The sequence below is a fragment of the Sander lucioperca genome, chromosome 22 (assembly GCF_008315115.2).
Source record: "Sander lucioperca isolate FBNREF2018 chromosome 22, SLUC_FBN_1.2, whole genome shotgun sequence".
NCBI classification, from domain to species: Eukaryota; Metazoa; Chordata; class Actinopteri; order Perciformes; family Percidae; genus Sander; species Sander lucioperca.
In genome coordinates, this window is record NC_050194.1 from 6,801,518 (window position 1) to 6,828,680 (window position 27,163).

At 41.6% G+C, this 27,163-nt stretch overlaps 1 protein-coding gene across 1 annotated transcript in view; it reads right to left on the reverse strand.

The window, feature by feature from the left end:
- Positions 1 to 25,674, reverse strand: part of shisa8b (shisa family member 8b) — a 38,738-nt gene extending 13,064 nt beyond the window's left edge. Inside the window, exons 1-3 of the mRNA XM_031297922.2 lie at positions 25,119 to 25,674; positions 23,760 to 24,441; positions 7,476 to 7,594 (exon numbers count right to left, since the gene is read on the reverse strand). Of these exons, the coding sequence (XP_031153782.2) occupies positions 7,476 to 7,594; positions 23,760 to 24,400 (760 nt within the window). The 5' untranslated portion in view covers positions 24,401 to 24,441; positions 25,119 to 25,674. The remainder of the gene's footprint in view (positions 1 to 7,475; positions 7,595 to 23,759; positions 24,442 to 25,118) is intronic.
- Positions 25,675 to 27,163: the final 1,489 nt, after the last annotated feature.

Here is a 27,163-nt window from a genome sequence, read left to right on the forward strand (position 1 = left end):
ATTCAGTGCTGCTGACCTCAGCATGTGCCAGATTAGCGGATTATGAGGAAAAAGCCATTTTTATACTGTCATCATCATCATTACCACTATCTTCATCATCATCTGTTACCTTTTTATCATCATCATCATTTTTGCAGCCATGATGTTGTTGGAGCAATAATAAAGGACCGTTTTAGACACACACACTGGTACTGTATATTCACTGGTTGTCACGAGAAGCTCAGATCTCGGAAGACTTTGTCTTTTAGACTTTTATTTATACATTTTATATAATTTTTCTTATAAGATTTCTACAGAATCTTTCTCCCAGGCTTGTATCAAGTCCTGTTTTTCCAGTGTTTTTGAGATTGCTGGCAAACGGTCGTCCTTCATTAATAGAATAGCCATGCGATTAGATTTCTGTTGGCCAGCACGAACGTTAGCTGTACTCAGGCTCCCACAGAGGATGTTTAACAGAATTTGGCATTGATCTTTGAGACAAAATAAGAAAAATTGCTTAGATTTTCTCCAAAGTCAAGTCAACTTTTTTTACAAGTTTGAGCCACAGACTAGCCACGCACTCCATTAATTAACTTTACAGGGTAAAATTGGTACACACGATGCCCATGCTGATGTCCTCATGCCCATGTGCACATGCACTCACCCACGCAGAAATACAAACGTGACCAATTAATGAGTCCATCTGCTTGGTCAAACCTTTTTCGGGTACAAGGTTTCAGTAATTGCGTAATGGAGTAAGTATGTGTGCGTGTGCAAGCCAATACATAAAACAGGAACTGAGGGAATTAGGAGAGATTCTGGTTTGGGGTTGTGGATGTTAAAACTCCAGCATGGCTGCACAAATTAATTTCTCCATTGAGTACCACCAAGTGGTGGTTTAAGTGTAGAACAAGAGGGCAGGATCGTTGCTTAATAAATTAAGTGATGTCTTTTCTCTCAGTGGGAATAGTAGGCAGCGGTTGATTAAGGTCTAGGCTACAACGGCGAAGATCAGGCTTCCTTTGTATCACCTGTCTAAACGATTCAGGAGAGTGGAAACAAGCCGAGAGATCTGAGTGACAAAGGGAACGACTTGATCCACAGTGAAAGTGGTCACATCACGTGTGTGTGTAAGATGTATGTGTAAAAATACAAGTCTAAGCTCTGCATTCAAAATTCTCCTTGAGTAAAAGTACTGCCAGCAAAATGTACATCCACTATAAAAAGTACTCGCTATGCAAAATGGCCCCTCTCACAGTGTTAAATATGGAGCCTTCAAGGTACCGTTGTTCTTATGAAAACAAGATAATAATTTGTACACACCAGGGTTTTCCCTACCATAATACGGCTTAGGTGCAGCACCCAAGCCATTTTGGGGGCACCACCTAAGCCAAATTAATGTAAAATTAAGCATGTGAGTATCAAAACTAACTAAATTACAGTACGTTTCTCAGCTCTAATGATTGTAGTTGGTCCCCAGTGGTTCTTTTAGTTTAGTTTTAAAGATTTAGGAGTGTTATTTCTTTATTATCTGCTCTAGCTTTTCCAACATTTTAGACAGATATGTTAAAAACAATCGTCCAAAATGTTGTGAAATTGCATTTTGGACTATGCATCACGTAACATTTTCTTGAGGGAAGACCCCTAAACCCCCCCGCCAAATACTTGCACTTAAGTCTTCTACAAATCTAGGCAAAACACTGCACACAAGTTATTATTGTGTGCCACAAGATAATAAAAAAAAAAAATCATTGTTTCTGGACTTTAGATGCTCTTCTGTGAGTTTTGTTGTGGTGGGACATATATAAAGTACATGATGACCTCACATAAATCCCACCATCCGACCTTAGCAGGTCTAATCAGCCAAGCCTGTCTCCTAAAAACTTACATTCCCAGACAACGAAAAAGCATTCTCAATTACATTTTGAGGATGAGTATTTGCCAGCGACTGCTGCATGTTGTGAACCGATTGCAGTTTTAAACACTACTTGGTTAGGTTTAGTTAGATGATGGGTTGGGTTAAAATAATTATATTTGTTAGGTACGTAAGTGAAGTACGTTATGTACGTGACGTAGGTTAAGTATGTTATGTAAACAGAACAGCGGAAGAAACTAAATGGAATTCTATGTCAAATTAATTTATATATGAATACGCCCAATCAGCCAATATCTCCGCAACTCAGTGATGCTCTCTAAAGGTGGCCATCTTTTCTTAATAAGAGGTAGTAAAAAATGAGAAAAGAATAAGACAACTAGTTTTTTGATTGTGGCAGACTGTTGGCTACTTAATAGTAAATGATAAAGTAATGCAGCAATGCAGACATGAAACATTTTTGTTTTAGATGAAAAGAAAGATATATATTTCAGCATGCAAAGTACTAGGGTATTAATAAAATAACAGTGTTATTATACACTGTGCTGGATATTTTTACTCCCCAGCTCGTCTGGAAGTAGTTAATTGAAGTTTTAGCAGAAGCACTAATGATGGTGAGACATTTAGACTCATTTTTCAGGTCAGCAACTTAAGAGCAGTTTAAGTTTTTAGGAGTTCAAGTTTTTGGATGTAATGGGATTTCTCTCTCACACACACACACACACACACACACACACACACACACACACACACACACACACACACACACACACACACACACACACACACACACACACACCTACATACCATCTGCCTTCTGTTTGCACTGGCATGCTATTGTAAATGCTCATGACCGTGAAACACAAAGAAAAGCATTAAGGTCAACACGTGTTTTGTGCAAACTGTGTGTGTTTTGTGTGCATAAATGTGCATTCCGCGTGTGTATTTGCGTATGAAACGATACATAAAAGAATCTTAAGTGCCGTGGGCAAAGTGATACAGCAGAGAGTGCGTTGCGTGGGGTCTGTCATCACCGAGATGAAGTATGAATGTCCCGTGCGTGTTTGAGAGACAGCGACGGTACGAATAAGCAGACTTCAGTGCAGAGAAGAAAGCGAGCAAGCAGAGCGTGTACCCTGTCCGTCATCAGTGAGTTCATATGTGAAAAGTCAGTGTGCATCATCATTTCCTGCAGCAGAGTCAGAGCAGACAAACACAACCCTCTGCCTCTGACAATCCTTGCATCTGCGCAATCTGCTGAGTTGGTCGTACACATGCCTTTTTGTCAGAATAATCAACGTGACACGAGCCGGGGAGCAAAGATTCAAACTGAGATCATTATTTACATGAAAAAAGTACTTTGCCTCTCATGACCCCTAGGGAAGAGTTGAGAGTGCAGGAAAACATTTTGGAGTGCTCAAAAAGAAACTCTTCTGACAGCTGGGCTAAAAAAAGAAAGAAACATTGAAATTTGTTTTACAAAGAGTGATTTGTTACTGGGTCAAGCTGCTTCTGCAGTTGTCTTTGATAAATTAGGTCATCACTTTTTGCTTCAAGCTTTCTTTCTGCAATGAGTCATGTTTGTTGGAGAATCTTAACATAGCTGCTGATGTCATGTAAATCTCAAAACCTGTCTGACTTTAAAATTTTTTGACTTTTTGGCATTCTTAACCGTTAAAGTCAGAATGGATGAAATGGAAGTTAGAGCATCTTTACTATTGTAACATATTTCCAAATGTAATATGTGTGCGTGGTTAAATTACCAAAAGGAATTTAAATACAATCCCTCAGATTAGATTGGATGGCTCAAAAGTCCAAACGCACACGCACACACACACACACACACACACACACACACACACACACACACACACACACACACACACACACACACACACACACACACACACACACACACACACACACACGCACACACACATACCTACTATGATATTGCTCTGCTAGCGGTTAAGTGCGGTTTCATATTGTGGGCGGCTTAGCTAGTTATCTCAAATCATATTTGATTGGATACATTTTTGTCATATCCTCCAAGTTCAAGATAGTCTTCAAAAAAGTTTTACAGGAAAACAAAAGAGAGGAATTATGATCAACATAGTCAAAACTTTTGACACACATTTAGCATCTAGCAAGAAAAGTGGTCCGTGAGAGACCGAGTTTCTCGTGCCCCCTCTAGTAGATGTATTGCTTAACATCCATGCCAATGTAAAGGACCCATGGTAGTATGTGGGCAATGACGGTTACATTGTTTGAAATGGACATATTTTGTAAAGGGAGCATAAATCCCAAAGGGATTTGTTGAATAAACCAATTGATAAAATTTTTGCTTATGAATTCTTAGTAAGAGGAATATTTTGTTGTTTCTGTTTATCAAAGGTTACACAGTCTGGCTTTACAGTGAATGCCACAGAGAGAATGTCAGCAGGCCTTTTAACACTTGCCTCCAATCAGTTCAAATGTGTTCAGTTACTGTGTGTGTAGAGCGCATTGCTTTTTCCAAAGGCCTCTGTCTGCCATCTTGTCTACTATGGAAAAACCAATACTGTTCATCTGTTTTTTGCCCAGGCAATCTATGTAGTGTTCCACTTTGTCCTGTAGCTCAATTAGGAAACATTTTGCATTACATTTACACTCATACAGTGTGTGCCAGCTTAAATTCACAGTCTCGATATCTTAGACAAATAAAACACAGAGATTCCTGCAACTCTTTTTACGGAAGGAGGTGATTCATGATGTGCAGCTCCGACGTGTGGACCTTCAATGTCAACCTGTGAGCTTTCTGTAAACCGTGTTGTGACCAAAAACACATGACAAAAAAATGTGTGTATAGCTTTCAGGTGACGTGTTATACAACTGTCTTCAGGCAAAGTTGTGACTTCGAACTTAACCTTCCAAACATTACCTCAGACGCGATACAATGAGGATTTGTGTTTTGTTTTATGGGCACAAAGCAGCCCGGACAATGTTTTTTTGCCATCTGTTTTATTGGATCGCAAACTGCCAGTAGACATTTTCCTCCTCTGGGAAGAAGTGGGTGTAATGTGCATGAATATGGAATTCATTAGCATCAATAGGTGTCATCATCAACACTGATTTCTCTGCCAAATCCCCTAACTTTTGCTATTCATATTACGAAGTGGACTCACTCATGTCCCACGCCTACATTTACTTACTCCGATTTTTCATTCAATCACATTTTCTGCTGATTTCCTTTACAAGTGCTTGGAGAACATGCACATAGTATTAGGACGTCTGGCCTGGGTGAATCCCATACAGACGTTAAAGGGTGCCTTGTGCACCGGTATCTGACGCTGAGGGCCACTGACCAAGAGTCAGTATGTTGGGAGTGACAACGGGTTGATTATGAGTAATGAAACTAATTACTAACTAACTACTTGGCCATTGAGTAATAGATATAAGTAAAATAATGATGTAAAATGAATAATATGTAGGCTAATGAGCGCTTTTTCAAGTAACGCGCCCAACTTCCCATGGTACATAAATCGCACCATACCAAATTTACAAACATAATTTACAGTACTAATTTTCTCTGGACAGACACTGTACATGCCGTGTGTGCATTTTCTTTTGACCAGCAGCAGTGGTAGTCAGTCATGCCGCCACGACACAAGATTCTATACATTTTTATTCTAACCCAGTGTAACAAGCAGGTAATTTCAAGACTAGCTACTGAGATCAACTGATATGTGTCCGTTAATATTTATGGTTTGATAACTGCAAGGCCATGCAGTTCCGTAGTTTCTGAGGGTTACAGACCAGCCAATCAGGTTACACTGTGAACTGAATTGCTTTAATGTGAGTTACAGCTCGTGAATCTGCTGCCCTTTTCAAATGACTATGATCAATGAAACACTCTGGATTAAAGCGTCCACCACATGCAGCATGTCATATCATGTCATAAGCAGTGTGTGAAATTCTACATAGCAAGAGATGGACTAGGCAGGGGGCCTTTCATATTAAACACTCCACCCCTCTCCCTCCTCTGGCACACACAAACCCATGCGCACTCACATGTTCACATGCGGCCTGCTAAAACGCATACTAATCCATACACATGGGGACACACATACACAGTCAGTTGCTCTTTTGCACAAACCAAATTGAACAAACAGGACAAAATATGATGACACTTTTACTTTTAACCCTAAAGAGTGACATGTACCTGGTCAAGATCTGCGTTATATGCAGGCTGCTGTATCTGTATGTACATAGAATGTATAGAAAATGGCACATGCTCCCTGTAGGGGTGCAGCCTGCTTGCATTAACATACTAATTAAACCTCGTATGTATGTGTGTGTGTGTGTCTGTAGTGCGCCGGTGTTGCACGTGCAACAAGCATGTGTTCTATTTACAGATATCTCTTGTCCTCTCCCCTCAGCCCTACCTAAATAAGTCTCACCAGCCAGTGCCAACAATGTGTAGCAGACATTTAAAATGCTCTGCACATTGTTCTGCAATGAATCTGACTAAAATCATGGGTGTAGATGGTTAACATTTTGATGTTAAATAAATGCCCATACAACAGCCAGCAGCACTGAAAAACTGTTCGATAAAACCAAACTAACCCAAAATGAAAGGGGCTCCAGCAGTTGTCCACAGCTGCTACAAAAATGATTTTGCAGAAAAGAAACTAATTTATTTAATTGGTGTAAGATTTTGAGTAAGCTGCACAATAGGTGATTGACAGCTTCCTGCTTCTGGAAGCTCTGGGTGTTTCCAAAGCCCGTCTACGGAAAGCCTTTCCACTCCCTATTTAGCCCCATTGTACCGAATTTGGTTCAGAGTTCCACTGGGGGTGATGGCAGTCCAGTGCAAAATGAATGGGACTCTACAGAGCTAGACGGCTAAATTTGTCTCTTTCGCCTGATTGTCGTTGAGAAATCTCAGATTTGATTGTAGTTTTTGCAAGTTCAACATGGATTATAGGTCAAAAATTGAATGAAAGAGTACTTATGTCCTTTCGTTTTCTTACAGGTTGAGTCGTTGTATATGTGTATGACATCATTGACATTTTAAAAGGCTTTTTAGAACAAAAAAGCCACTTTAAAAAAAATCTAACACCCAGCAGTGTGTATTTTCTTTGCCTCCCCTTTCAAATGCAACATTCAAATTACTAGACAAAAAATTATATCCTGAGAAAAGTGGATTTTGAGGGGTATAGCTCCATAGACCACCATTCATTCCGCACTGGCATGTGAGCGCCCCCTATATGGAACTCTGATGGAACTGCAACCAGTTCAGAAGCCGGAAGTAACGAGAGAGTGGAACTTCTTCCCTTATTAGAAATTCTTTGGTGTTTCCCAGATTTTCATCTCATCGCAGAGGTTGGGTTGGTGTTTTTGAACAGTATATATACATATGATACTGTCCATAGTGCAAATAAAGAAAAAGAGAAACATCAATCAGTCATTTTTTTTGTCATTTGGCATGGGAATGTGACACACATAATGCCACTGTACTGTTCTCACTTACACCAGCACATATAGTTTTTCTACTGCAGATAGTAGCACTGGTAGTTTATTGTATGTTACCCTGAATGTACCTGTGTGTGTATGTGCCTGCACGCTCTCTCTCAGTACTCACCACTCCTGCTGCGCAGCATCCTGGCTGAAACGCCGTTAGCTCTCCCTCCGCTGGGCGAACTGGCCGTGGCGTTTTCCACCGAGCTCACCTCACCTCCCTTCAGCAGGTCTGTCAGTGTCCTGGAGACCAACACACACATACACACTCACGGTTGAATCAAGGTTACACTTTTGAGTGAAAGAAAAAACGAGCCCTGATTATTACTTTATCTGACCTCATGTACATAAATCAGGAAGACAGGGGCCACAATAAACATTATTCATATCATCCTTCAACTTGAAAAATAATAATAAAAAGGGATGAGATTATTTGTTCACATTGGAGTAGTTGCACAGCTTAATTCTAAAACTGCATCCGTCTGTCAGTGAATGAGGTAACAAACATCATCTATGGATCAGATGTGTATAGTTGGTCCCTTGAGAGGACTTTCCTGAACAGCTGGAACCCCCCTGTCCTTTCCCAGAACACACAAACACACACACACACACACACACACGCACGCACGCACGCACGCACGCACGCACGCACACACACACACACAAGCACACACGCACACAAGCAAGCACTTAATTTACAGTATGTCCTCTCATCCCAGGGTTAGGGTGTTTTCACTATGAGTAGAGCTTGCCTGTGTGTGAATATGTATGTGTGTGTGTGTGTGTGTGTGTGTGTACATCTGTGGGGTATGTGGTGGGGTTTGGAGTAACAGAGGTTAACAGAGATTGAAAGAAATCATCACAAGTCCATGCAGCCAAATCAATACCCAGAGAATTTCTAAAGCCATTTTGATATTATTATTTTTTTTGCCATTTGCTGTACGATATTGGGCAGTCCATACACTTACATCAAGGGATTTTTTTTTCATGTTTATTTGAATAGGGACAGATGCTTAGATATAGACATTTGTGCAACAAATCTCCAATGTACAGCATCACAGCATTTATAGCTATTGCTAATTTCCAATGCCCGTCCCTAGAAAGGCTTTCAAACAGTCATAAAAACAAACATTAAACATTGCCACAAATAAAATACATAAAGCACATAAACATACAAGACACCTACATCTGTACCCAATTTGAGTATTTTGTCTTTTATTTTGTATTTTGCTGGACATTAATAAACTAAGTAAATCATTTGTAACATAACATAATACTTTAAGAGCTTGTATTTGTGTATTTTAAAATACTTAAGATACATTATTTTATATGTCATTTTATTTTCAAATATCCCCAGTACTACAGTTCGCAGTCTTTGGCATGTCCTGTCGGGTCCAGTAATATGCTCATTGTGAACTACCATCATTTATTTGTGTTCCCCTGGGCTGCAGTTTAAGGGGGTACACAAAGTAGAATACGTTTTTTTTTCCTTTTGAGGTTGTTGTTGGTATAGAGACAGAGCGCATCGCGTCATACTAGGAAAGCCACGCCCACCCGAGGGGAAAACAACTCTCCGCTCTCCATTGACTTGTAGGGCCCTATTTTAACAATCTAAGCGCACGGCGCAGGTTTGTTTAGGGCGTGTCCAAATCCACTTTTGCTAGTTTGACGGCGGAAAAAAGGGTCAAAAGGGTTGTACTTATGGCGCGTTCATGCCACCTCGGAATAACAGGGACCGCCCCCGTGATTACGTTGTTTTTCCGACTACCAGCGTTCACATGGTCAGGGTGCGTGTTCTTCTTCTTCTGTTATATTGGCGTTTGGCATAACAACTTGTTGCATGACTGCCACCAACTGTTGGCCGTAGCCTAGAGCATCAGGTGTGTGAAAACCTGGTGAAAACATGGAGGCCACAATAATTTGCTGCTGTTTTCTTATGCAAGCATACAAACAGCACATCGTCAGGTGTTTGTGTTATCTGCAGGACAACGAATGGGAAAGGACACGGATAAGGTGTTGTTTTTTTTCATACATAGGCCTATTTATGAATAATCTGAAACATGTTATGTCTGTGTATGTTTCTCAGCAGAGGCGTTTGTCCACAATAAATAAGTTTATTGTCATTGAAATATGTTCAGTGAACCAAAGTCGCCTACATCAAACGTCAGCTGTCAACAACGCGTCACCAACTGGGAAACTCGGTTAGCAAAATCTGGCCCGAGTTTCCCACCTCTGATTCCCACAGGAAGGGACGTGAATGGTGACGTTTTCACTCAGAAAAACGTTTTTCCGATGTCCGTGAACGCACGGTTAGTGTCATCATTAATTCATAGGTGTGTTTTGGGCGTAACATGCAATAAACCAATCAGTGTCATCTCCCATTCCCTTTAAAAGCCAGGCTGGGCGCAGGTGCATTTGCTATTCAAACGACGGGAAATTGACAACTGCGTCGGTCTTAAACTAGAAAAGACACTTGCGTCGGGCTTTGCGCTGCGCCGGGTGCAAGATAGGGCCCGTATTGCGTGAAGGTGCCTCATCGTCAATTCTCTCTGCTAGCAAACAACAGAAAAATGCCTAAAAGCTGCTGTGTGGTGATATGCACTACCAACAATGTAAATAACCCTTAACTTTTTTTGTTTTGTGTCTTTTGCACTTCAATGGTTCAATCGGTTGCTCGTGAAGTTGGAGATCTCAGAAATGTACTCACTCTATTGCATTGGGTTGTGATGCTCAAAATAACTTAGTCACTGATATACAGACGTGTCTTTCGCCATTTTCAATTACATTTTTCAATTCAATTTTATTTATAGTATCAAATCATAACAAGAGTTATCTCAAGACACTTTACAGATAGAGTAGGTCTAGACCAGTGGTTCCCAACCTTTTTTCCTTGGTGCCCCCCCTACTTATGTCTAAGAAAAGCTGAGCCCCCCCTCCCAAACCGAAGTTGAGGTAACTGTCCCTTACTTTCTTTTTTGATACAGAGAAGTTATCAGCACTTTTACGTTTCTCCGCCATGTTTCATTCATAAAATAGTGATGCCGTGGCGGCAGGAAAAATGAGAATGATAGCAGCTATCAGCTGACTTGATGACAGCAGGGTCCCAGGTTAAGAGGTCCCGGAGGTTTGACCTACTAAGTAGCCTGCCTACAAGTTTAAACAAGAACAAATACAACAATATATAGTTTTTATACAGACTTTTGTATACATTATATATTCTAGTGTATTATCATAATTTCTTTAACGTGCAAATATTTTTTTTTTGTACCTCAACCTCAAACCAGATAAAGACTTGCGCCCCCCCTGTGATCTTTGCCGCCTCCCTTAGGGGTCCCCGGACCCCAGGTTGGGAACCACTGGTCTAGACCACACTCTATAATATACAAGGACTATATATATTATTATTATTTTTATATATATATATATATTTAAGTCTATGGGCCAGAGGGCATCACGTGACAGGCCGGGAGTTGTAATTCCACTGTTTTGGCCCCTAAGTTCCCCCAGTTGCATTTCAATTAGCTGTTCAGTTAGTCAGTCAATAATCACTTTGACTGACAGAAACCACCCTGTATGCACCCCTGAATTCGCAGCCTCCCCCCTTCAAGATATCCTGATTGACTCATATTGAGGCTACTAAATGCCTAAAATGTGATATCAGTTTGAATAGAATGTATTTTTGTATTGTCTAAATACAAATGACTTGTATTTAAATATAAAATGTTTCTCATACCACATTTTGAATTTTATTTTGATACATTTGATGAGGAAGTATTGTTATTTGTAACAAGATACTTTTTTTTGATGTACTTGTGCCCATCCATGGCCATAATGATACATTTGACTGTATTAAGCTTTACCACTTTGATGCTTAATGTCTCTTAAATTTAGTCTGCACATATCTCATAATTCCACACTTGCAAAAGCAGGTGTTGTGGTGATGAGACAAAGGAATTTTGAAGCTATTTCTATCGTGTGACCTTAAATTTAGGAAGATTACTCTTTTCCTACTGCATTTCACAGTCCACATCCCGAATGACTGGTTTGATTTTGTCAGTTTGTGCTCGCTGAAACACATTTTCATGAAAGTGGCTCATCTTCAAGCTGTGTGTTTATATGTGTGTTGTGTTCTGTGTGTCCTCTACGATAAATTCCAGTCAGCTGTTTTTGACTAGCGGCCTTTTAGCTGAGCGACATACGGGCAAGATTTCCTGCAATATGGTCATGTTTGGACTCAGGGCTTGTTGTGTTTGGATGCAAAGGAGTGACAGCATCATCACACACACACACACACACACACACACACACACACACACACACACACACACACACACACACATACACAGGCTTACTCATCACTTTGAATAAACACATTTCCGCTCCCTGTGCATTTGCTGAATTTACACTGTTGATGGCATTCACTCCCTTGATCAATAATTCAAACACTGGTGCATGTGTTTCGCTAACCAAGCTCATGTGTTCAGCCCCTTCTACCACACACACAAACAAACACAGATATGTAAAGGTACACACATCACACACAACCTAGAGTATGACCGACCTGACAACGGCAGCCAGCGGCAGCGCATTCACACTCAATCTGCCAAAGAGATAAGTGAGTCGCTTTGGCCGCTTCACTGATCGTCTGCAAAGTGTTTGTGTGTGTGAGGATCTCAGGGAGTAACGGTGTCACAGAAAGTGTCTCCTGGAGGGACTTGGGTGATGGCATGAAGCTTTTTCAGTGTCCGATATCGTAATCATGCTTGTTTTATCAGCCAGAAGTATTTCATGTAGACAAATGGTACATGTGTGTAGAGTTTGTGCGAGTGTTTACATGAATGACCTTTTGTATTTGACTCCCAAGACCCTCTTAAAACATAGTATTTCTGATATGAAGATAGCCACGGCCAGTGAATTTCCGGGTGCATTTTTGGGTTGCAGGAAATCGTAGATGAGAAATGTCGAAGGAAGGTGAACACCAAAAGATAAATTATAAATAGAAATATGACAAAAAAAACCCACTCATTTATGACTTACATTCTATTTGTGGAACCTTGTTTTGTAACAGAATATTATATCCATTCATTCAAATCAATTCAGATCTTAATCATCTTATTGTGAATCATTTTATATAGGCCTACACTGTGCATGTGTGTGTATTAGATTATGATGTGAATTTGTCCCCTTCTGAACATTTGCATTGCACAACAAAAAGACTCAAAACGATCTCTGTTCTTCTTCTGCAAAGATGCAAATCACTTTCTCTCTTCTTTCTTCTTCAGTTTTCGATTCTTTTTCCTTTCAGTCTTATTAATTCAATCTCTCTGCCCCCTCTTACCTAAACCCAGCCCTAATTCTGTCTCTTTCTCCTCTCTCCCCCCTCCCAAACCATATCGTTTGTCTTCCTCTCCTCCACTCTCTCTCTCTGTTCCTCATCCCCTCTCTGACTCATTGCCGTGCAGAGCCTCGGGCCTCCACGCACTCCTCTCTTGGCTCGCCGCTCAAACAACTTGCTGATTTGGACTTTTAATCTGCAACAAAAACTGCACCTGTCTCCGGGCTATGTAGTGTTTATGGAGCGTTGGCTGAGCTTCAGGAGAGTTTCTGCGGCTGCCTTTGAAAGAGTGAAGATGGCCGTGCAGCTGGTTCAAAGATTAGGACTCGCTGGGTGGGATGGATTGATAGAAATAGCTTGTGGTGGCTCCGAACGATGAAGTCTAAATCATTGATATTATGAATGAACAGCTGCAGGCTTGTTAATTAATGGCAGCCTGGATCAGTTTCCATATACAGTACCAGTAGTCAATACCTTTATGGTGTCATTACATCCACACAGATCCATGTATCTTCAAGTTGTTGTGAGTTTCACCAAAATTTAAAAGGTTGTTTGCATGTCTCTCCCCCTGCACCCATCCAATTTCACCTCCTCTCTACCCAGACTTGATTAGAAACCGTAGTTGTGATACATCAGAAACAAACGTAAACCAGCTCAAAATGCATCTCCCTCGAAACGTCCTGGAGAATGCAGTTTCGTTGTATGGGAACGTCATTTTTAGGAGACATCGGAAAAACGTGCTCGTTACTGATCTCACATCCTTCAAACATGACACAATTCTTTAAATTTCTGTAATCAGTCCTCTAGGAATTTGTGAGCTTTCAGTCGCAAGAATGACCACAAATTCAACCCATTCTCACATCATTCACCAGTTTGCAAATATAGTCACTATTCCCTCCATAAAATGATCATGGCGAGTGACACATAAGTCATTTGTTTAAGCAGCAATTATAACCCTAACAGTCTATGATTACGACTCATATTTACGTTTATAGTGGCGCCGCCCTCTGGTGGCCGTTATAATTATGACGGGAAAGAAGTAAATTCCGCGCAAGGAGGCAGGTTGGGGTGGTATACTAACACAGGACTTCCGTGTCCTGTTTGAAAATAAAAGTAAACGTCCATTTTTTTTTTTACTTTACAGAAAAATGGAACAAGTCAAGCAACGTCTGATTTTAACCCAAACCACGATATTTTTCTAAACACAACCAAGTAGTTTTTGTGCTTGAACCCAACCAAACTATGACAGTTTCACAATGTTAATGACGTGTATAAAAACCCCAAGCCTTTTGTTCTCTTGTTTGAGTATAGGGACAGAAAACTTTCCTGTAGGTCATATTAGGGGCTAGAAATAAACAACCTAACCATCTTACAGTACATGACTGTAAATGCCTTAAGTTACCGGGGGACATTGTTGCCCTGAATTCAGATTCTCAGGCAGAGCTCAATCCGAGACTTACTCCGAGAGTTTCTCTAAACAATCCTTTTTCTCTGCTAATGTGCAGACAAGATTTAGAAAATTAAACAAGAAAAAACTTGTTGATGCAAATTTTATATTTTAGGTGCAATTATTAGAAAAGCATTTATTAAATTAATCTATTTATTTAGAAAATGATTCCTGTTTTTTTGTGACGGAGAAATCTCTGCTCTTGGGGAAAACTTATAAACTTGATCAACTATATGATATGTATATATTCCATAAGTAACCTTCAGGTTACTTCTCCCAGGACTCTTTATTACTCTCTAACATGTTACGTCACAGCGATGTTCCCGAGATCTGTGGTCTCATCAGTACTCTCCCATCACATTACAGCCACATTGAGATGAGACTTTGCTAATGTCCTGTAACAATCAATCCACTCCACTAAAATCAGTCAGATCAGAACACACTCAGTGATCAGTTACAACTAATATTACAGTAACTCTCCAAACCCTCTCTGCAGAGTGACTCCATCGATTGATCTAATGTCATACATATACATTCAGGACATAGTGTACATATACTGTACCTATTTCCTGTACATCCTCATGTCCTGTTCACGCATTAATGCACACAGACATTATTGATCCTGTAACTGCACAAGTGGATGCCCTTTTTAGATTTTGCTTGTATGCTGTTATTTTTCTGAAAATAGCCATTACATGAAAAAAGAAGCTTGTGGAGCTTGAATATAAACACACTCTGAACAGATTTAAGCCACTATTTTTAGTGATGGATACTATCGGTCACACACATTTAAGCACACACACATACTGGACTCTTCTCTCCAGTTAGACACCATCCTTCATGTGATTTATCTTTCAGAACAAAACTTTAAGATAATCCACTGAAAAAGTAAAAAGACTGTGGCAGATATCTCCGTGTCATAATCTCTGTACGTTGTCACTGCACTGTTGTCACGCATCACTCCGTCTTTTCATGAAGAGCACAGTTAAAGCCAGTTTCGCTGTCAGTGACGATTACTGATAAAAGAGTGAGAAGATGACAACTTGCATCTTAAACACACAAAAGATTGTGACATGGATATACGCACGCACGCACGCCCGCACCCACACACACACACACACACACACCATAATGCTTTTAGATTTTTTATGCTATGTCTACCATGTTGTCTCTGAAATGTCATGTCTATTTTTATCATTAGTATTTAAAGGGGCGCTATGCAGTTTTGGCCATTTCTTCGCTGTTTTCTCGCTTTTTGCTCGCAGGTTTCTCTATAGAGATCCCCCTACAGCTTCGGAATAGATATTTGGCAGCTCCTATGTTTACTCGTGTCTGACTCCTCGCTCGGTCAGTCTGCCGTTTCCTCTTTCTCTGTTCCTCCGACAATGCTTTCCTAGCTTTTCTGCTTCTTTTTCTTCAGCCATGACGATAGTGTGAAAAACTCCATTGCTACCTTGTTAGCCGGTTCCTGAATGGGCGTATGTGTGCAGTGCCGTGAAGCAATTTGTTAAATCGCGAGACCTGATATCATGCGATACTTCCTGACGCTGAGGCCGGTGACTCGCCGGCCCAAAGTTGCAAGGGTGGTTTTTCAGCTCACAGGCGCTAGGGGGGAGCGAGACGACCACCATTCAACTCGAAAGAAAGTCATATAACCAATCCAATGACTCCGAAGCTGTTCAGTTAAGGTAAATTAAGCTAAAAAAACTGCATAATTCCCCTTTAAGGTGAGATCATTTTCTCAAAAATAATGTTGGTGAATGAAGGAAGTTCAACAATTAGGTTGACACAAACGTTTCTACTTGTACAATTTATTTGTGCACCAAATAAATGAAGTCAAACATGCTTTTAATGGGCTCATTAAACCGCCCCAAAAACATGGAGGCTATGAGGCATTTACACCTACGTCTACATCTGACTGCTCATGTGGAGAACTGTGATTATAATGTGCATGACAAACAGGATTAATGGTGACACTTTTGGTGGTTTTTCAGTTTCCAAGTAGCATACAAAGAGCACGTGGGCTATTGTTCAGCTGTTAGATGCAGGCAGAATCTGACTTGTGGTTTTATGCTAAAACAGCTAAGGTGTACAACTCATACTGTAACTTGAATTGCTCTTTAATAGTTCAGCTGTTATTGTGCAGCTAGCATCTGTGTGGCTTTGTTTTAATGCTAACAAGCAATAGAGGTATAGTTTCCCCTCTAGCACACCTTGCTACCACACACCTCACGCCCACTGCAACCTTGTTAAAAAAATGTAGGTATTATTCAGCTGTTTGATGCAAGTACCATCTGAGTGGTTTTGTTTTCATGCCTTTAAGCTCACTTATTTAGCTTCCCCTTTGAGCACAGAGTTCGGCATGTGGTTTTTCTTTTTTCCAGCAACCTTGGAAATGTAAGGAACGTGGCTGCTGGGTGTTTTTTCCATTCTCAAGTACCCTATATAGTTCCATTTAGGTAGCCTATTATTCAGCTGTTAGATGCAGGTACCATCTGAGTGGCTCTGTTTTCATGCTAACAAGCTAACGTGTAGCCTTTCCCTCCGGCACAGAGGCTGTGAAGTGATTTTTCTTTATTCAGCCACCTTGAAAATGGAAGAAATGCAGTCTTGTGCTGAATTAAAAGTTTTCAAGTAGCTTACATAGTTATGTGGGTATTTTTTTTTGCTGGTTTTCATGCCTATTTGGAGCTGTAGACAGATGGCCCATTAGAGTTTTGGGAGGAGGATGAAACTACAGGGATGGAGCTACAGGGGCCAACTCACTGTGTGTCTGCTGGTCCTATGAACTTTACTTTTGACTGATATGAGTTTGACTGTGACAGACAAAATGTTCATATTGGAATCAGCTTTTTTATACAGCCTTAAAAATGGAAATGCCACCTTCAAGGTATGAAGCTGCAACCTTTCAACTTTTCAGATGTCAAGCATTTTGGAACCATCATCCTGATAGACAGACCAACCACAAAGACAAACAGAAATAGCACATAGCCAAACCCTTGAGTCAGTGGGCGCTGACCCACATTTAAGTGTCTGTGGCTCTTGCGAAGCCCGGCAGGACTGAAGAGGAGCAAATAAAGAGGAGAGAGGAAGGTAAAGCAGCTGTAGGGGGAGAATTGTCACATCTGATACAGCCAGGGAGCTGTCAACTTATTATGCCCTTTCACTTTGGGAGGAATTGCGGCAAGTGGCGACGCAGGGGCACAAACGTTGTGCACATTTTAACACATTTACTTGCAAGCGTACATGCATGCAGACATGCTCATACACACAGGGGTGACAGGTGAGAGGTGATGGAGAGCGACAGCTCATCCCTGGAGGTAATCAGAAAGAAGGAGAGATTGAGGGGAGCTGAGAAAGTGGAGCAAAGAAGGAGGAAACTTTGAGGAAACTTGCTGAAAACTTTTGTCTTTTTTCACTTCGTTTATTTTCTCACATGGCAGGTATTTAGAGCTCACATTGGTGTGATTTGCTTCCTGCCTGGAGTGTCTTTTTTTCCTCGCTTTTAAAACGGGAGGAAGTCACAGTGAAACTAACGACAACAGAGAGGTGGAGCTTATCAAAGAAGTAGGATAGCACAATGCAGTAGATGTTTGTATCCTCAAATATGTCAATGCTGGTGTGTGTGTGTGTGTGTTTCAAAATGCATACATACTGTACTTCAGTGTACAGTGTGTACATCATGTAGGGTTACACAAGGAGCAGAAATAAACTAGGGGTAACACTTTAATTGAAGGTATCTACATAAGAGTGACATGACACTGTCATGACACATGACCCTTAACCCTAACCATAACCATAACCATAACCCTAACCCTAACCCTAACTTGTCATGACAAAAACCGAATGACACTTACTAAAAGAAGCATTATATCATAAACATTTATGACTTGTTTATGTTTATGACACGTTCATGACAGTGTCATGTCACTCTTATGTAGATACCTTCAAGTAAAGTGTAACCAAACTAGGTTTCAGAAAAAATGCCTTTGAAAGTTTATAAAATACCTGTAAATTAAAAATACGTATAGGCAAAAATACATGGCACAGTGAGCAGGTTTTATCTCTTATTTTACAAGTTTAATTTTGAACATTGAAGACTCACAAACTCAATTTCTGCTCACTGTTACTAGAATGGGATAACATTGCAATTTCCCAAATTTTTCTATGATTTGATATCTCTTATGGAACTTGTAGTAATTATAATCTTTAGTAGTGAGCTGAACCTGTTAAGTACACATTGTCACATGGTCACATTTTTACATTGGCATCACTTTTTTAAGAAGTCATACTTTATACAGGGTTTATAAGTTGAATCCTTGAATGTTAAATATGTTGGCAGGATGAGGGTTGCCAGGTTGTGAAAAATCCCTCTGGCTGGTGTGTATCATCTTCTAGCATAACTTTTGTTTTTGTCTAGCTTTTTATTTTATCGATCGTGCATGCAGGAATTGTTCAGACCATCCTGACAAAATCCATTTATCAAGAAGTTAGAACATGAAGCCCTGTTATCGCAGCCTCCTGCAGATTGTACTAATGGAGCCAACTTCTATGCATATCTGACTTCTAATTCAAAACGGAGAAACTCATTACCCTTTATAAACGACTTAATCACTTTCTAACAAGTCCTCAAGTCTGCCATTATGAATGTAAGTCATTATTAAGGATCATGACTTTCTCACTTTCTAATAAGCCATCAAGAGAGATTAAAGAGCAGTCAAAAAGACAAAGCCAGTTATACTGGATGAGGATGTTCACCAGCCAAAGGACTTTTTTCGAACTAAAAGCTGTTCTTACTAATGCTTATTGCTAATTTATAAGCCATTTATTAACCATTAATAAAGCAGTTAGGTACAACTTTGAAAACCCTTTATAAAGCATGAAAAAAGTGGAACCAACATATGAATACACAGCCTGAAGGTGTAGCAATTGTTTCTTAATGATGTGCCGTGTAAGTGATGTTATGTGCAGTGCAAAAAAATTATTTTACTGCTCATTAAATGTGCATCAGTTTCCCCCGAACCGTCGCAAAACATCCCATCAGAAGGCCACCCCTAAAATATTTACCGTGACACTATTCTGGTGTCACTATAATGTGTGTATCAGAGAGAAAAAGAGAGGATGACATGGAAAAGTGATCCCATTTGTTGCGTGCAGTTGTGGTCCATATGTTTGCTGGCGATGTATTGAGTATTGCTTATCTGTCTGCCTCAAATCAGGACAGAGCAGTCAAACCCTTTCAGCGGCACTGTGCCTCATTACATAACATGATGGCTAAGAAGCCCATCACAGTGCACACACACACACACACACACACACACACACACACACACACACACACAGGAGATAAACTACATTCAAACGCAGTCAAACATATAGATTTATATAGAGGTGACATTTGGACACCGAGACTGTTTGAACAGATTTTATGACCATATGTTGCCTGTATTTGTCCTATATTATATTGGAGATTCAAGTTTTCTTTCACACCAATGGCCAGGCACATACATGAACACACGCTCTTGCATGAATGCACTCGCTCGCGCACATTTACGTATGCGCACGCACGCACACACACACACACACACACACACACACACACACACACTGTTTGAGCCATGTTACCTCTGCTGCCACCATGTTGGTCCTCGACCTCTCACACTTGTGGACATCGTATTGCAGTGCATCTCTCCTGACTATCCTGACCCCTGACTGTGGTGATCTCATGCAACCTTCATGCCACTACTATCTTTCTTTTTGTTAATTGAACTATAAATCACTGCGAGTGCGTGTGTGTGTGTGTGTGTGTGTGTGTGTGTGTGTGTGTGTGTGTGTGTGTAAATCATGAAGGTCATCGGTGTTTGTTTACTCTCTGGGTGTAAAGCCAGCCCCTCTTCAGTTGAGGACTTTCATTAGACGTGACACGTATGACCTAAGGCGGTGCTCTTCGTTCCCTTTGTTGGCCGAGGATAAGGGCAGCATGCAACCACACTCAGCCTGGTTTGATTGGGTTCATGTATTAGAAGGGGTGTGTGTGTGTGTGTGTGTGTGTGTGTGTGTGTGTGTGTGTGTGTGTGTGTGTGTGTGTGTGTGTGTGTGTGGGAGGAGGCTAATCTGAGAGGAGGATCACTTTGGATTTTAACTTTCAAAGCTGATTTGGGAGAAGTGGTGGGATTTCAGTGTGTTAATTATCGTCTGCTCGCAGGATGTTAAGACGAAGTGAAAGACGGTAGGAAAGAAAAGAAAGAGAATTTTTTTTTTTTAAAAAGAGCAGGTGCATGGCAGAGTGTAGAAGTTGCCTTTCGTGCTTCCGACTCTAAAGTGGCTGGGTGTATGTATATATTTCACCTCATGAAGTGCGTGCAGTACATGGGGTCTTAGCTGCACGTACACTTTTGGACCAGGGATTTATGTCAGCAGCTAATAACTAAATGAGCATGCAGGCAGAGCAGTCCAGAAATGGTAAAGCTGTAATCTTGGTGAAATTTCTTTAATCGCGAGGAGGAGCGGTAATCTGTCGAGATGGGCTCACAGAGGGAGGGTGTTTATGCAGCCGGCATGTTTCTATTTCAGTGAGGTGTTACCCTGCAGGAAATATTAATCCTGACTGTGTGTTATCCGCCGAATGAATTCTGCGGCTCAGGTTAATGGGAGGCGCAGAAGCAGAGCTGCTGGTCGATATAGAGGTTTTGGTGAGGAGAGTCTGTGTGTCCACTTTCTCAATTAAAATGCAAAAAGACACCAGTAAAGGGGAGGAGAGGAAGAGACGAGTAAGTTGTGAGACTGATGGAAGAGAAGGGAGGAAGGCTGGCGGGTGAAATGGAGGAAGAGATGGAGAGAAAATAGAGGAGTGAATATAAGATGTGAGTGGTTGAAACTGGCCCCTGCCTCAGCTGTTTGGGCCCCACAGGAGACAGGAAAGGGATGAAAAGAGAGAGGAAGGCTGCAAGAGAAGAAAAGCAGAAAGGATGGATGATAGCTGGAGAATGAGGGACGGAGGAGATGTGGAGGAAGGCCAGTGAAGAGGACTTTAAAGGTCCAGTGTGTAACGTTTTCATTCTCAAAATCTGTGTTCCCCGTTCACAAACTTTTCCTTTTTCATGAATATTTACCACCACCATCAATTCCAAGTATTCCTTTTGGCTCGAAATTTTACATTTGCATTCACATGAACTGGGGTAGACGCTCCATATTCATGCGCCATCTTGAAATACGTTAGCCGGTAAGGGACATACAGGACATACTGCTCCGCCTTTCACGTTTTTCGCTGTCACATGATAAACTCACAGATGCTGCTAATGCTGTTAATGGGTATCGTAGTTTCCCGGCCCCGGCAAGTTTGAAGACGGAAACATAGAGGACCACACGTATTCAAAATCCAAATTTCAGGAACAGGAATCTAATTCTTCGCCCAGAAAAAGGATATTGAAAAGAGCAAGAGACCGGCGTCATCAGAGAAAAGCTTGAAGGCTACCGTAGCTGTAATACGTACTTTGAACTGCGTGGCGCGAGAGAGTTGATTGCGATATATGATCTCAACGCTAGATGGGAGAAATTCCTACACATTGGAGCTTTAAGTAACGTGTCATTTTGTGACAAAGAAAGTCAGGATGAGAGGAACAAATGGCACGTGATGAAATAGAGATCGGTGAAAGAAAACAAGACTAGAAACAAGAAACTCTGAGAGATAAGAAGAATCAGCTCCAGATGGAGAAGAGAATGAGGAGAGGCAGCTCGCGAGGGTTAGAGAGTTTGGGATGAAAGCGGGGGAGATTTGAGCCCATGCTGTGCGCTGTTTGCTGTAATGACTTCCTGTGGCGAACAGATTGAACCCCAGACCACGTATGTAGCCCGACTGCAGCGGGCTAGAGTGTGTATTTAAATGTGTTTGTGCGTGCTTGCTTGTGTAGCAGACGGAAATACTAAACTGTAAATGCTAAATGTCGTCTCTACACAAGGTTGTGTGTTCATTAAAGTGGGAAGTAATCTGTTTTTCAGCTAATGGAGACAACATTAAATAAATGTCCAGCCCAATAATTATTGGTTCATCAATGCACAAGTGTAAGAAGTGATTTGACATGTGCTCATTGAATAATATTGCACACGTGAGGCAAATTTCCACAGAAGCACAAAGACGTACTTTACACCTACTTAACACCTACTGCAGCAAAAACGGTTTGGGCAATTCTTTTTTTCTTCAGTTGTTTTGTTTATTTCAAATAGAAGTCATGCTTACAAGCAAAGCAAATGGTACACAAGGGGTGAAATACATAAGCATATGAAAGAGAAAGAAAGAAAGAAAGAAAGAAAACAGGCACAAAGAAATAAAAACAAAGAAAAATCCAAAATTAGAAACATTAAAAATGATGAGCAAAAGCAAAATAATGGTGTGATATATGAGTACGTAGGGGTGTAGAGACACCTTGCATGTATGGTTTCATTCACAACATGATTACACACACCTGATCACTGAGAATTACATCGCTCATAGAGCTTTACACTTCTATCTTAAAGTGCTCATATTATGCTCAGTTTCATAATTGTATTTAGAGGTTATATCAGAATAGGTTTATGTGGTTTAATTTAAAAAAAAAAACCACCATATAGTTGTTGTACTGCTCATTGCTGCAGCTCCTCTTTTCACCCTGTGTGTTGAGCTCTCTGTTTTAGCTACAGAGTGAGGGATCTCACTTCTATTCCATCTTTGTTGGAGCTAGGTAAGGACTACTAGCCAGTCAGAAGCACAGTATAAGGGCGTGCCACGCTAGCAGCTAGGCGAGCATTATAACGCGTTACAAAGTGATGCACGGTCGTCACGGAAGTAAAGGCTGGACTACAATAGAGCTATTTGGAGCAGTTTGTGAACAGTGTTTTCTGTTGGAGATGGTAAGTCCCTTTGGGGTGGACTTTGGGCTTTTTCACTTTGTAAACCTATAACGTGCACAAAAAAGATATAACACTAAAGAAAAAGGAAAAAGCCAAAAAGCATAATATGAGCACTTTAAAATACAAGATCGACAGGGTGTTGCCAACTTTTTCTCTCAGTTATCCAGTCCTCTCTCTCTCTCTCCCTCTCTCTCTCTAACTCTCTGAGTTTGAACTTCAGGTCGACACTAAATTCGAAAAACTTTCCAGTTACAGTTACACTTCCAGGACGTGTGACAAATGAGACTTCTACTCTGAACAGGTTTTTGTGAGGTAGGGGTGAGCTGGTCAAACTTGTTGTTAGAAAAGGCTTGGAGATTGATTTGTACACGTGCAAACACACACACACACACACACACACACACACACACATGCACATGTTAGTAGGCCTACAGAGACACATTCAAAGTTGGAAGTTGTAAATTACAAGTTGGAACATCTTTTTTTCTACTCTGTATTCCAATTTTTTTTGGTCTCTTTTGTGTTTGGGGTGAAGTCAGAATTTACAACTTTCCAGCAGGCCTGCAATGCATCAGAAAACATGCATGCAAATAGATACACATACATGCATTCACAGTCACACGCAGACATAAATATAGCATGTACACACACACACACACACAGAATTCTTTGCATGTGAAATGTTGACAAACGGACCCCCTCCACATACACACGCTGACACCCCCTGTCATGCTCCTCACCTGGAGTTGAGGTCAGTGTTCCCCGCCCCCGCTCCGCTTCCTGCACTTCCTCCGCGGCTCTTCTCCAGGCCCAGTTTGGTGAAGATGCCCACCAGCACCATGATGGCTACCACGCCGCAGATGATGTAGACGATGAGGTGTGTGCGGTCCCGCTCCCCGTCCTGGCCCTCGGTGATGGTGGCCACTGGTTTGCCGGTGTTGGCCCAGATGGGCGTGTCGTAGTTGGAGCAGATGCTCTGGTCCAGCCGCTGCTGGCGGAACTGGCAGCAGAAACGGTAAAAGCAGGTACCGCAGCAGTACATAAAGACGCCGGCGTTGCAGTTGAACGGCGGGTCCCATTGGCCCATCACGTCGTAGTAACCCTGGCAACGTGTCCCACCGGTGGGAAGGACGTCTTCGTCATCCGCATCGCCGCCACTGGTGGGAGTGGACAGCCCTGTCTCCGGAGGAGTGTTCTGAGTGGTCTGCACGTAGCTGGGAGTCGTCTGGTTGGCCAACGTGGTGGGGATGTTGAACGGGTCACCTTCGGTTACCGTTACCGTAGTGGCGGATGGGTCCTGGGTGAGAGCACGCTGAGTTATAAGGAAGGAGAGGAGGAAGAAGAGGAAAAGGTGGCAAGAGGAAGGGTTGGTCGCTGCCATGCTGCTAGGAGAGCCCGTTTGTCCAATGTCACGCTTGCAGGCTTTGGACAGGAAACAAAGGGGGGTGAGGTTTGGAGACAGGTGTAAAGAAAGGAAAGAAAGAAAGAAAATTACTTTCAGATGCATTTATTTTTTACTATTACAAACGCGTTATAACATGATGTACAAGTTATTTCATGATGATATGTCATCATATGAGTTTTGGAGATACACTTACGCTACATATGGGAGCGTTCTAACAATCAAAAACAGATTTGAATTGTCTCTGATGAAACTCCATAAAATGGATTTAAGCCAGAATGATTAAACACATGATGTATCTATTGATCTAACAAGCTTATGGAATCAATAATAAAACGCGGGTAGAGGACGTTTGAAACAGGTCAGTCAGGATCCCTATCGGATACCGTTACCATACAGTGAGACATGATCATTACCCAAGTTTTTAGGTCAAAAAAAGAGTACTCGAGGCAAATTGAATAGTCTGAATGAGCTGTCCTACTGAAAAATGATGAAGTAGATTATTTGTGAGCCAATTGAGTCATTGAAAACGAAACAAATCATAGAAACTGAAGCATCAAAAATAGCACAAGATGCTCTTACCTTCGAAATAAGAGATTACAATCCCATTATTTTCTTTTGAAATCGGGCAGTAAAACAGACAACAACAGAACTAATTGAGAACTGAGAGTAGAAAAATCACTGAAAGCGTTCTCACCTTTTTCTCCTTGCAATCTGCACACAGCCAACGGTCCTCTGCAATTTCTCCCCTAAAGTTCAAGGGCTAAGAATTCCCTTTAGAAATATCCACAAACTTTACTCAGCAGCATTTTCCCCCTGAGTGTCCCCGCAGAAATCTCTCGCTCTATCTTCCTCATGAGTTCTCCATCGTCAGCTGAGGGCTCGATCCCGGGGATTCAACAAACACAAAACGACGCACTCCTCTTATCCTTTTTTCTCCTCCTGTATCACCTGTTCTTCTTCTTCTTCTCTTCTTCTTTAAGCGCTGGTCAGTTTGTGCTGGCAGGCGTCCAGAGTCCAGACTGGTCTACAACTCTTAAGATCTTCTGCGTGCGTGTGTGCATATGTGTGTGTGTGTGTGTGTGTGTGTGTGTGTGTGTGTGTGTGTGTGTGTGTGTGTGTGTGTGTGTAAGAGAGAAATTGAATGAGAGAGTGTGTGTGTGTGTGGCTGCACTGAGCACTGCAACAGTTCAGGAACCAAATGAGATCTCCTCCTCTGTTTACCTCTCCTCAGTGCCAGATAGGCAGAGAGAGGGAGAGAGAGGGGAGGGAGAGTGAGTGTGTGCATGTATGTGTGTGTGTGTGTGTGTGTGTGTGTGTGTGTAGGGGGGGCATCCAGCTGCATCTCCCATCATCCCCGGAGGAAAAAAGCCTGGGAGGAGAGAGATGGAGAAAAAAATAAAAAGAGGAGGGAAAAAGATGAAATGTGGACTGTAACTGATTGACTGATTGGTCTTTTTATATATTTTTTCTTTTGGTTTCTCTGTTTCCATCCCTGTGTGTGTGTGTGTGTGTGTGTGTGTGTGTGTGTGTGTGTATGTGTGTGTGTGTGTGTGTATATGTGTATGTATATTCAAATCACTTTGTGTGGCAGAAGGACAGTCAACATCTGCTGCGGTCACTCCTGCTCATCTACTACTTATTGCTCATCCTGTTCCTGTCACACACACACACACACACACACACACACACACACACACACACACACACACACACACACACATACACACATGTACAAGAAACGTCCCCCCCCTCCCCTCCCAATCCCTCATCTCCCACTTCACTATCTTTCTCTTCTTCTGATGTCTCTTAGTGTGTCTTTTCCTGCCCCTCCCCTCGCACCTAGATAATAGTTAATACACTTGTTTGCAGATTTCTTTGTTGTGTGTGTGTGTGCGTGCGTGCGTGCGTGCGTGTGTGTCTGTTTGCGTCAGATTCTGAATTCAGCAACTCCAACTCCAGCTTTGCCTTTTCTTTTGTTTAAATCCCAACCTGTGCAAGAGATGCCCAAACCAGGAGACTGGCACACACTGCTGAAGACTGCAGCCCATGAAGCACGCACGCACGCACGCACGCACGCACGCACAATGAGGCCAATTAAAAGAGCTTTTCTCAAAGTGAACTACCACATGTACAGTTTTTAATGGAATTATAAGCCAGATTGACAAGGGGCTTTTTGTTTTGCTTTTCGCTAATCGCCTCTCCTAAAATCCCCTCCTTTATGTCTTGTCATTCCGGAGCAAACTCAACACTTCCTCCACTTTCTTCTGACTATTTGTGAGAAAGAGAGAAAGCGCGAGGGAAAGTGTAATAGAGAGAATGAAAAGAAGAGAATAAATGTAGGGCAGTGGGGAGGAGGCCCGACAGGAAAAGATAGAAAGAAGGAAGGAAAGGAAGAAAGTGGGGGAGGGAGAGGTGGAACAGTGAAGGAGAACCGATTGGCTGAGTACCAAAGATGAGAGACTCACAAAGGGAGAGAGATGGGTTTAGAGGAAGAAGTAGGAGGGAGGAAGAGAGTTTGGGGATGAGGATGTAGGGAGCACAGCAGCGACAGGTACAGGGTGGAGGAATGAAGGGAGAGATGATCAGAAAGAAGGGAGGAAGAGTTGACATGGGGGCAGGGGTGATGATGGGAAGAGCAAATGAAATGATAGACGTTATTTATTTTTTCACCATTTTATGCTGATAAGACTCTTTGTGATTGGAAATGGAAGTGTACATATGGTAATGTATAACCACAAA